This window comes from Oncorhynchus mykiss, chromosome 12 (genome assembly GCF_057628025.1).
Source record: "Oncorhynchus mykiss isolate SJ-2025 chromosome 12, ASM5762802v1, whole genome shotgun sequence".
In the NCBI taxonomy this organism is placed as follows: Eukaryota; Metazoa; Chordata; class Actinopteri; order Salmoniformes; family Salmonidae; genus Oncorhynchus; species Oncorhynchus mykiss.
The window spans coordinates 51,659,672-51,672,481 of NC_143033.1; the positions used below are offsets into that span (position 1 = coordinate 51,659,672).

Sequence of the window (12,810 nt, forward strand, 5' to 3'; positions counted from 1 at the left end):
ATGTGTCTCTGGATGTGGTATACAGAGCTTGAGCGAACCGAAGACGTTCTCCAAAAGCGAAAGTGTGTTGTCCAACCTTATGAATCTCGGCACTAACGTGCGCAGAACAGCGGGCACTGGAGCCCCATATCAGACTGCAGACTAAGGGTGAGGTGTTTGTGTGTGCAGAAATCCGCAGGCGGGGAAGTGCTCGTCTAAGAGATGAACATCTAGCTTACGTCCACAGTAACTCTGAGACGGCTGAACATGGCTTTTTCAACCATGAAGGCGATAACGGCTTTTTAAAAGCGGAACGCAGACAGGCAGGGCTCTATCACACGGAAGCATTGTAAAGGACGGAGACCGAGGAAATGTGATGAGCTGCCTTGACCTTTACCCCCCCCCCCTCCCCCTCTACTATTTCTTTCCTCTCCCCCTCATTGCCTCGTAGCAGCGTTAAGGATCCTGCAGTGCAGTGATGGCTGACTGATTCCCCCTTGACCTTCACAGCAGCCCACAGCGGACCAGGCCGGGCAGCGGGTCGAGGAAACCTAGCATCGCCAACCTGTCTATCATACTGAACTCACACACGCACATCGCCTCGTGTAGCTGTCCCCTGTTTTACACACCTGCGTGTGTGTGTGTTTATATATATATAGACACCTGCTGCCTCACTTTAATAACGCAGAGCCCATCCACTTGTGCTAAAGTAAGCGGTGAGGCCATTCAATGTAATATACTATGCTGTCCGCTGGGCACTGCCTTTTGCAGACAGCCGTGAAAGATTCCCTTTATTCCCAGGGATGTAGCTTCATTCATTTGTTCTGTAAGTCTGGTTAAACGACTGAAGGCTGCTGCTCTGCTCCATACTCTACATCCCATTCACTGGGAAATGGACTACAGGGTGAAACACGGTGCTTTCCAGATGGGGTTGTGATCACTGGTGGCTGCTGTTATAGGCTGGAATAATGTTACCGCATAACCAGACCAGGGAAAACTCTGGGCCCTAGCTACAACCCGTATAACTTCATCCCCATCGGTTATTCCCGGTAAACGTCACATGGTCAGGGAAAACTCTGGGCCCTAGCTACAGCCCGTATAACTTCATCCCCATCGGTTATTCCCGGTAAACGTCACATGGTCAGGGAAAACTCAGGGCCCTAGCTACAGCCCGTATAACTTCAACCCCGTCGGTTAGTCCCGGTAAACGTCACATGGTCAGGGAAAACTGTCTATGGCCCCATACCTCCTGTTTGTCCTTTAGGATCGTGGTCCCCGCCTGCTCCACCACCTCAAACACCATGACAGTACACAGGTCCCTCCGGACTGACATGGTCATGTTGGCAAAGGCTGGCAGCTGGTGCATGAACTCCAACAGTTGTTCTGGATGGGGGGGGGGGGGAACATGAGAGGAGAGAGCAGGGTCAAAAATGGGCTTAGGTGGTGGGCGCAGCTGAATTTTAGAGAACATTCTAGAGCCCCCCCCGTCGTGGTGGTGTGGATTTGTTTTGTGTGAGTTTAAGCCAATTTCCTGCAATTTGACCAATTTCTCCATGGAGCTGTGAGGAAACGTTGCAGTTTTAAAGCTAATTTGGCCATGGCTAATGCTGTGCTCTTTCGCTCAAACACAATTACAAAATCTATACTGCTAAGTTCATCTTGGGAATTTTCATTTCTCCCTGACTGTCTAACTTTTATTTTGGTGATTGTTAGTTCTCAAAGATTACATATAAAATATGTAGGCCTTTAGGCGACCTGGGAAAAAAAACACTTAGGCGGCCCGCCCAATGATTTCAATGGCAGAAAAATCCCCAGAGAGAGAGTAAGAAACGGAGAGAAGATGTGCCTACTGCCTAACAAGCCAACAGCAAAGGAGACTTTCAACCCATGCATCCCACAGCCCCCCAGGAAGGCCTCTCTCTGGGTCCCCTGGACTGGACTGCTAATGAGGTGGCCCGGCTGATTGCCCGCACAAAAATAAAAACGGTAATTAAAAAGGGAAGGCCCTTAGTATTTATAGAAACAGAGGGGGTGGGGGGGGGGGGGGGGGGGGGGGGGTAGCGTGTGTGTGAGTGAGAGAAAGAGATTGTGAGAGCGAGAGAGAGAGAGAGAGAGACCGCGACTGAGTAAAAGGGGGCATTCAGGGGAGAGTGTGGCGTGCAGCTCACCGATGTCGTCATCGTTGCGGTCCACGGGGTCTTTCTCCAGGCACTCCCGGACAAGGTCTCTACCCAGTAGGGTGTCCGACGTCCTCTCCAGGTCTTCGTCCTCCTCCTCCTCCTCCTCAGAGTCCACCGCCGCCTCCGGGAGCCCAGACAGGTCCACGTCACCCATCTCGCTCTCCGTGGCCTGCAGAGGGGACAGACATAACCATGGTTATTGTTTTAACTAACACAACAACAAAAAACATAACATGACGTCAGAACAGACACCCTGTGCAAAAAAAAAAGAGATTGCCAAACACGTCGCTAAGCATTACGCATACACTAATTATTCATATTGCCCATTTTCTCCATGTTGTTTGGCCAGATGGTTGGGAGGGTTGAAAGGAGCTGGTTCTAGGCCTACGGTCGTTTCAGATCAACTGGGATTTGAAACCACAACCCCAGGTTAGGAGACTAGCTCTCCAGTCACTGTAGCAATATTGCATGCCATCTGTCTGCCCCCTAGGACACAGTAACAGAGACTACACCTGCCTGCTCTGCTCTGTTCAACTCAACAGCTTCCCTTCACACTAGAAACGCTAAAGCAGTCATTTTGACTGCTCATCAATAAAACATTTACACCGCCATTTTTAAAGTCACCCCCCCCATCCTTTACTTTGTCTAAATAAGTCTATATTAGACACTGCCGTTGTAAGAATCGTAATATCACAAGCAGAACTGGAGTTATAACCCCATTTTAGAAGGGCATTGCTCCTTCTCCTCCTCCGCTCCTTCTCCCGACAGTATGGTCTGCTCCGCTCCTTCTCCCGACAGTAGGGTCTGCTCCGCTCCGTCTCCCGACAGTAGGGTCTGCTCCGCTCCTTCACCCGACAGTAGGGTCTGCTCCGCTCCTTCTCCCGACAGTAGGGTCTGCTCCGCTCCTTCTCCCGACAGTATGGTCTGCTCCGCTCCTTCTCCCGACAATAGGGTCTGCTCCGCTCCTTCTCCCGACAATAGGGTCTGCTCCGCTCCTTCTCCCGACAATAGGGTCTGCTCCGCTCCTTCTCCCGACAGTATGGTCTGCTCCGCTCCTTCTCCCGACAGTATGGTCTGCTCCGCTCCTTCTCCCGACAGTATGGTCTGCTCCGCTCCTTCTCCCGACAGTATGGTCTGCTCCGCTCCTTCTCCCGACAGTATGGTCTGCTCCGCTCCTTCTCCCGACAGTAGGGTCTGCTCCGCTCCTTCTCCCGACAGTATGGTCTGCTCCGCTCCTTCTCCCGACAGTATGGTCTGCTCCGCTCCTTCACCCGACAGTAGGGTCTGCTCCGCTCCTTCTCCCGACAGTATGGTCTGCTCCGCTCCTTCTCCCGACAGTATGGTCTGCTCCGCTCATTCTCCCGACAATAGGGTCTGCTCCGCTCCTTCTCCCGACAATAGGGTCTGCTCCGCTCCTTCTCCCGACAGTATGGTCTGCTCCGCTCCTTCTCCCGACAGTATAGTCTGCTCCGCTCCTTCTCCTGACAGTATGGTCTGCTCCGCTCCTTCTCCCGACAGTATGGTCTGCTCCGCTCCTTCTCCCGACAGTATGGTCTGCTCCGCTCCTTCTCCCGACAGTATGGTCTGCTCCGCTCCTTCTCCCAACAGTAGGGTCTGCTCCGCTCCTTCTCCCGACAGTGCCCAGTTGATAATCACCCTGATAAATGCCTCGAAAACTGAACCGAAACAACGTTTTGTGCATATAACAAGTAAAGTATGATGGGGGAGAATGGGTGAGTTGATGAGCGAGGGGAAGCCAACGATGCATAATTATTTAACCAATTGTGACTGAAGAACAGTGTGGCCATTCAATTGTATTGTTACATTCTAATTGTAATCTCTAAATGGTTTGTACCCTGTATCAGTCCACTGAATCAAAGCAGTCTCATACGTCTACTCTGGCCTACTTGGAGTACACAGTGAGAGCGTGCATAATTTACAATGGCAAGAGGAACAAGACAAATGGACGCACGTGCTGCGTCAGCGCTGCTACACGATCTGATGAAAGTGACTCCGGCGGTGGGGGAAGAAATGAATCGTGACATGCCACCATGGACGACAAATTCACTTCACCGTCACTGGCGAACAAGTCGCTGGCAAATAAAACAAGCACCGTGAACAAAGCGAGACGGGGGCTCCCTCCCTCTGCGCAAAACAAGGCGCCTGCACAGCCGTTGTGCGCCACAGCGGTGCTGAGGAATGACAGGAAAACAGCCGCGCTGTACCAAGGCAAGGCTAGAAAGAAGGTTTCGGTCATGAGCACCATGGCATCCGACAGTTGCCATCATCGACGAGGATACAGCACATTTATGCAATGCCTTATGCTCTTCTGTACAACACGTGCTGCTTTCTCCCCTACGGGAAAACAATCCTAATGTATTCTACTCTATTCTGTTCCATAGGTTGGCGTGGATGTTCAAGATCAGACCACGCGGCTAGAAGGAAGAAACCCACCCGCCGCTGGCCTGTTGCTGCTCGACTTGGCTGCTGTCAACGCAACACGTGTTGTTCAAGCAGTGCATCAACAACACCCTGCCCATCAAGAGTTTGGCACACGGGCTACGTGAGGGCCAAGGCAGCATCGAAGATTCCAACGTGCCAAATTGCGCGCACAGCTCCCGAGAAGGAGACCGTGCCAGGTGGCCAGGTGCACTAAGAGCCCAAGACACTTGTGTCACCTGCAAGCGACGTGTTTGTGGGAAGTGTGTCGAGCAATTGAAAGTGGCAGGGATGTGTGTCGACTGTTAGGTCAAGGCCTAACTGCTAAATGAAATCCAGCTGATGCCATTGCGTGAAAATGCACACCATGGTAGCACGAGCAGACGATAACTCACTATTTTGGACCGATGTCATAGCGACACTTTTGATCAGATTTCCACAATTTGTCAAGCACACTGGGCGCTTACAATGCCGTTTAAGCTACTGATGTTCTCATTTTTACATATAGCCTACACTAACATAAACTAATGAAAATGCTAATGTCTTATTTGAAATAAACAAAACCTGCATTCTAATGTTACCTAAGAGCTTCATAAACACTACCAGATTATTATTTTAGCAATAGCATATAGGAAACGTATCCGAGTACAATGCTGAGTGAATGACTGCTCATTAGCTTGAAGGTGGAGGGGGGGGGGGGGGGGGGGGGGGAGTCCCACGAGGCCCAGCGGTTCCAGTGTTAAGGTCCAGGTACGAGCCTCAACACAGTCCTAGGTTGGATGATTGACAGCACGGTGAGGGTGCACGACTCAAGCCTTTATCTGGGTCAAGCCCTCCTATGATCTACTTGCAACCGAAGTAGCCCTATTGAAAACTATCCATATATCCCCCAGTTTGACTGAAGGTAGACAGTGCTTCCTGAGAAGTACAAAGAAAGCATTATCGCACAGGTTTTGAGATCTTACATTTGCCTTACAAGAGTTTACAATGGCCAAGTAGAAGCAGACAAGAACTAGGCTAAAGAAAGCCTGTCTGTACAGACGGTGTGAAACCCTGAGAGGATCAGTGTCCTCTTCGCCTCATCTCTGGATCCCTTGTGCTTTTGTCTGGGTGTCAGACTTTAGAGCAGCTCGGTTCTCTCAGCATGTGGAGGAGGAGGAGGGAGAATGAGAGAGACCCCGAGAGAGACAGAGAGAAAAAGACAGAAAGAGAGAAACAGACAGAGAGAGAGAGAGAGAGAGAGAGAGAGAGAGAGAGAGAGACACACAGAGAGACAGAAAGCGAGAGGGGGGGGGGGGGGGGGTTGGGCCCATGCAGTTCTCAGAACAGTTGCCGGGGCAGCTCTAAACTGACAGGGACATCAGGAGACTGAGCCAGAGCCATCCCCTCCCCCAGAGAGAGAGGAGAGGTGGGGTAGAGGTACGGCATGGTTAATAATGAGGGTTGGGGTGGACTGGAGTTAAAGGTAAAGGTGGGTGGGGTTAGCGATGATGATGATGCAGTAGAAGTAGGGCGGGGTCCTGTGTGCTCTGACCTTTACCACACAGCGCGACAGGAGGGACAGAGGGGCCCCTCAGATCCACAGGAAGCCCAGCCAACACACACTATAATTAACAAACCTGGACGGAAGGGAGAGGAGGAGAGGACGTGTTCTTTCCACCATCGCTGCCATTGAGCTGGAGAGGCAGGGGGTAGCCGGGGAAGGGTGGGGAGAGGAGTAGCAACAAGAGGGCTAGGGAGAGCGCTTGGGGAGAGCTGGGTCAGTCAAGCTGGGGAAGCCTCAGATGGCAAAGTCAACCCCTTTTCTTCCTTCCTGCTTTACACGCAGATCCAGTATATTCACCAAGAAAGCAATGACTGACTTCAAAGTCATACAGTATTGAGAGAACAAAAAGGCTAGGAGCATTACTTAAAAATAACGGAACTTCAAAAGCTTTTGAAATGGGATGTTATAGGCCTACAACTGAACATCAAAAGTCCTACAACTGAACATCAAGAGCCCTGCCACAAGGAGTACATGATGTGCTCCTAAGTAGAAATGTAGAAGCACACAAATACATCTAGGAGAATGACAAAGTGAGTGAATTCAAGTTTTTGGGCGTGTTCCATGCTCAATCAATCACAATCATTAGGCGAGACAAAAAATGTCAACTGGCCCTTTAAGGAACGGGCCATTACCGTGGTAACTTGGGCACTAGCTTGTGATGAAAAAAATGTCGGACTGCAATGTCTTCCTAGCAGCCGACAGTTGCAGCCAACTCAAACTAACATTGTAGTGCTGAGCGATTAACGCTTTTTGAGGTCGTTTCGTTGGATTATACTTTTATTTTTAAATAAGAAATTATTATATATATATATATATAAAAGTCCCATGATGTTAGTGACTGCCCATTGCTGCTTATCATTTATTAACCATCATTTATTCACATGACTTTATTTAATAAAATATTTAATTTGTTATGTATATTTGTTTTTTTTATGACTTTATTATTTCATTCTAAGTCATCTCATCTCTACAGAGCTGCTGTCTATGCGGTCTGAAAAAAAGGCATACTTTTATGACTACTGAATACCAATACCTCACGAAGCAACTGCTCTCTAGGTATCCCCCCTTGATTGCGCGTTCTTCTGTCTCTTAAGTAGCAGGCATAAAAGAAACACAGACCGGACAAGTAGGCTGCAATGGATTATGGTCATTGTAGATAATTAGTATGTTTTGTGTGCTAAACTATGTGGAACATTGGCCTGTTGGAAACTACAACTCCCTACTACATCGCAGAGTTCAGGCATGATCTGATTTCTCTCTAGAGAAACTGCAGCGCATTAAGCTCAGAGGGAGAAAAAAATGAACTAAATGAAATTCAAATAATTGAAGTGATTGTCAGAAAAATAACTGACATTTCAGATAATTGTTCAGCACTATAACATTGAAAAACAACCTAGAATGTGAACAAAACGATGCTACCGGCCAAGAAGCACGAGGACAAAGTCACACTTTCTTGCCTTTCTTGTCAATTCGACCAACTTCTACATGTGGCCAGAAAAAATTAAGTATTCCCAAACACTTCATGTGACTACCCGCCAACGTGGCTGAAATATGCATTCTTACCCCACTAACGACAAAATCTAACCGCATTTGGCAGATTATCATTTTAAACCCTGCCGACAAACATCAGCTCAGTTTGAGAATGGTGAATTACATAATGTGTGTATAGACCTGGTAGATGTCTGATAGGCTACTGCTCCCCGAATCACTGGCGATGCTGCATCCTGATTGGCTGGGCGGCACGTGCATCCCCTGGCTGTGGGGGTGGTCAGTAAGGTGCATCTTGTTGAGGTCTCCGGGAAGCTGCTCAGACACACAGACAGGAAGAGAGGACAGCTGTTTATACCACAGGACACACACAGATGAACACGCGCACACAAATACACACACAGACACACACACATAGACACACAGACACACATAGACACACATAGACACACATAGACACACATAGACACACATAGACACACATAGACACACAGAGACACAGACACACAGACACACAGACACACAGACACACAGACACACAGACACACGTGTGTTGTTGCAGCTGCCTTTGTGCGGTCGACTTGGCAGCATGAAGCTTGATACGAGAGTAGGCCACATCATCAAAATACAGGAGGGGGAACGGAGGCAAAACTTGAGAGGATTATAAATAAATGGGAAGCGTGCCACTGACCCTCAGTGAAAGGTCATACTGCTTGATGGTTTGAGGGGGGGAAAAAGGGTGTTATGGTTGTCGGGTGACCTTATGGAGACTGAGACAGGGTTGTGACAGTAAATCTGGACCAGTGACTGTGCCACAAATGGCACCCTATTCCCTATTTAGTGCACTACTTTACACCAGGGTGCCATTTGGCATGCACACACTGCCTTGGCCTCCCAAACTCCTCTTTCTTACATTACCTACCCAGGCCCACTGTCTGTCTGTCACAATGTCGGTCATACCGTTTGTCTTCGCTAAACAGGCACTGATCAGCCGCTATGATACAGCCCTATCAATATGACAGGCAGCAGCTCACTGAATGACGTAGTGCCTGGATGCGTTCACAAACAAACAAACACACACACACACACACACACACACTAAGCAGTTTGATCTCGTTCAAGCTTGACGACTTCGCTTGGAAGCTAAACGTAAGAACGCTCTTAATTAAAAAACAGAGAAGAAATCTATTTGTCATGAAAACATTTAGTCGGTTACTCCTTTCATAACAAAGACAGTAAACCAATTTGTCCCCTGGCGAAATGAGAAGAGGATGAAAAAGATAAGCTGTAATTGAAAGAAAAATGTAGCACTGCCGACGTTCTCTTTCAGGACGCAGATTTGTTCTCTGAGATGTTATATAAACAAACAATCATCAAAGCCATAAGCTTCAACACAACACATCAATACTGATCGCCTCGCAAAGACTGGGGGACAAGATAAACTGCCAATCAACCTGAATAACGCCACAACAGCCCAGTGTTTCATCCATCAACCAAGCAAACCATCCCACCTATGAGACACTCAAGAAACACACTAGTCCACAAAGGCCAATCAATCCAAAAGAGACAAAGAGCCGTCACCAATGCCTTGCTAACAACCAAACCACACACATCCAATGTGACCCAGTTCAGCTTCTATAGTCCATTGATCAGCCCAGCGTGCCCAGGGTCTTACCAGTCCGCAGCGGGTGAGGGAACTGGCCCGGTTGCGTCGACAGCGGGTGAACCTGCAGCACACTTCCTCCATAACCTCTGCAAGCTTGGCGCTGCCGGCCAGACAACAAGACACTCACCCGACGCTGGCGCCAAAGCCATCGCCGTGCCACCATGCAATATTAAACAACTTAAGTCTACGGTATGTACGGGTGGGGGCTGGGCTGCCCCACTACCTCTACAACACACCCCCCACAGGGCTGAGAAGTAGGGCAGTGACGATTACGGAATTTGGGGTGAAGATTCATTGTCATGTAAATGTACGCGATTCATGTCAGAATTGTCTTTTTTTTTTATTTATTACAATTTCATAATGCATATTTGCAAATTCGTTGTGGTACACCTAACGAATACAACACAGCTTTGGTGACAACCCCGTCTTCAAAAAAATAATAGTTTTGACCACTTGGAACGTTTGAAAAAGAAGCTTCTCCTCCCATCTGTGCCGTTCTGCTCTTAAAATGATTACCAACGTTACCCTATTCATGTAATAATGAAAACAGATAATGGGTAAAGTAAAGTTAAATCTCCCCTACACCAAAAAAAGGAATGTATTTAGACAGTTATGCTGCAAAATAAATGTTGTGTTATTGTCTGTTATACAATTATACGATAATTGTGGTAGCCCTACTGGGGAGAGCCCATCCTCCAACCATGAACCAGCAAACCTCTCCAACACACACTTGAGAGAAAACAGCTTGTACAAGGAGAGAGGAGAGCCAGTTGCAATCATGAGAACGACACTCTACTCAATAACACCTAGTTGGAGCTGCAGAAATCATTCACTGACCAGAAGGTTAGACAAATGGTCATTGACCAGACAGGCAAATAGGTCTCCTGGATGGGCTGGGCTCTCCCACCTCAGTCCTATGTAAAGAGACAGGCTAGTGGGGTGAAGGGGTCCGGACGGGGCTGTCAGAGTAGCCTAACTATGAAAAGTGTTGCCAGCCAAACAGGGGCCGGTTTGAACGGACTCTTTCTCCGTGTTTCTATCAGCGCTAGAGGGGCGGTCCATTCTGTTTATTCCACAGCCAGGTGGGTCAATATTGATTGCTTTATGATGGGGTCAGGTTTCAGACAATGGCCAATCTCCCCCCCTGCATCCATTAAACAAATCTATCCGATTCCCAGAGGACAAAACTAATGTATGCATCCATCCTCCATGGCCTCCAACCCATGAAAGTACATATAGGATCTCTATGCGCCAACCACTCAGGTTAAAACTCACACCGTCAAACCACAGCAATAACAATGCTGCAATTATCTACAATGCTGCAATGATCTACATTGCTGCAATTATCTCCAATCAGGAGCATTAGTGGTGACACCAGAGCGGGTGTTGATGTCACAGGGCACAGCAGCCAGAGTCTTTTATCCTGTGGACGTCGTCCGATGACATATGAGAGGCAGTGGGAGGGTGGGATTGGCTAATGAGGGCGCCAGGGGGACAAATGGGCCAATGAAAAGGGAAGACCTCGCTAATAGCTGCAGCCTCGTAGAGCTAATTTACATTTCACACCAACAGCAACTTAAATCACACTCCAGTCCCCTCCCACATACCACCGGCTGGGGAGGGGCTCTCCTCCCATTCTGCTCATGAATTAATGACGGCCGTGTGGGGTGATTAAAAATGAATGATTGCCTCCTTCTGCTGTATGAATTCATCACATCAACAAGGGGACGCGAGTCGAGCCAGGACCGATCCTTTAACGCTCATCTCCAAACCTCCAAACATAGTCTGAAGAGTCACAACAGAGAATTTGTCATTTATTCACTCGTGTTCAAACCTTTTCTTGAAAATACGACTATTATACTGAACTCACTTCATCTCCGTAGACTGGCTACAGTAATTAACTGTCGCGGGGTTGAACCTGCAGTCGCCTTGTTCCCGGGAGACCTCGCCTACGTCCCAAATGGCACCCTAATTCCCTTTATGGCGCACTACTTTCTGAACAGGTCTCTGTTAGCCACTATAAAAGGGAATAGGGAGCCATTTAGGATGCAGGGATGGTATAAAGCAGTGAGAAGCCGTTTGAGTGTGATGCTAGTAATGGCTCTGGTTCACACAGACAGGCGAACGGTCCAGAATAGGCCGCTCCATCAGAGGCAGGGGAGTTAAGGCACCGCTACAGGATCCCAGCAGGGGCTCCTTCATTAAAACATAGTGGAGCTTCCCAACTACGAACTAACTGCCTTACTGCTCCAGCTCACCACAGCAGGGGAAGGCTAGCGTTAGCCTATTTACAGAGACTGCTGGGCGCGTAGCACTTTCAACAAGCATGGATCCACGCCATTTCTTTTCCCAGCTTTCATCCAGGGGGAGGGGGGGGTTCAAAACATCATACTCTGTTTGATAGGAGAAAAATCCTCCCGTCCCAAAATGAAAGATATTCATCACAGAGCCAAGCAGTCCATGGAGACAGAGACACGTTGGCCTGAAGGGTTGGCTGTGCTCGGGGTTGAGGAGGTAGGACATCTGATGATGTCACCGGAGCCGTCATCATCTGTCAAAATAATTCACTCCGGTCCCCTCCCCCTAGCGTCAATTACACTCCCAGACAAACATTTGTCACCCGGAGGATTGGACGGTCCCTCCTCCTCCCACATGGCGGCAGGGCGGGCACGTTAACCCTGGGCTGACTTTGAGCTGCCGCAGAGGGTGGGTGGGGGGGGGGAAAGAGATGGATCAATTTTAGATGTAGAGACTGAGAACACTGGCTACAACTGATCTGATCTCCTTTTCCATTTCCTATGTATCAAGACAAGAGGAAACAGGTGTTGACGCTGTATTCATTTTGCCGCAGCGCACTTACAGTATACACTTAAATTAGAAAGTTTTTAGAATATATTATTTATATGTAGGTCAATAATATTATCTTTGAAAACTAGAAATCGGCAAAATAAAATGCGATGAAACCAATAAAATAAAACAATGAATTTAGGAGTACTTTTGGAATGGCTGGATTACCAACCGGGAATGCAGGGCACATGCCCAGGGGCCCCAATTGAATTTTTTATAATGTTTAAGCACAAGAACATCCCCCACCCCCCTTCCAAGACCCTTGCTAAAAGAATCTAGGGGAAACACTGAAGTGGTTTAATTAAGTGGTTTAAGATACCAACAAACCAAGTCCCAAATCCACTCCGTCTCAGCCATAGATATTTGTATTTATTATGGATCCCCATAATAAATGCCCCTCTTCCTGGGGTCCAGCAAAATTAAGGCAGTTTATAGAATTAAAAAAACATTACAATACATTCACAGATTTCACAACACACTGTGTGCCCGCAGGCCCCTACTCCACCACTACCACATATCTACAGTACAAAATCCATGTGTACGTGTGTGTATAGTGTGTATGTTATTGTGTGTGTTTTTATTTGATTTATTTCACTTTTATTTAACCAGGTAGGCCAGTTCAGAACAAGTTCTCAATTACAACTGCAACCTGGCCAAGACGAAGC

General features: G+C 48.1%; 1 protein-coding gene across 12 annotated transcripts in view; it reads right to left on the reverse strand.

Annotated features, from left to right (window-relative positions):
• Positions 1-12,810, reverse strand: part of rapgef6 (Rap guanine nucleotide exchange factor (GEF) 6) — a 129,961-nt gene that overhangs the window by 43,889 nt on the left and 73,262 nt on the right. For all 12 annotated transcript variants that reach the window (XM_090192742.1, XM_090192739.1, XM_090192744.1 and 9 more), the window contains 3 exons: positions 7,816-7,947; positions 2,148-2,328; positions 1,226-1,362 (listed from right to left, as the gene is read on the reverse strand). In XM_090192742.1, coding sequence (XP_090048868.1) covers positions 1,226-1,362; positions 2,148-2,328; positions 7,816-7,947 — 450 coding nt within the window. The remainder of the gene's footprint in view (positions 1-1,225; positions 1,363-2,147; positions 2,329-7,815; positions 7,948-12,810) is intronic.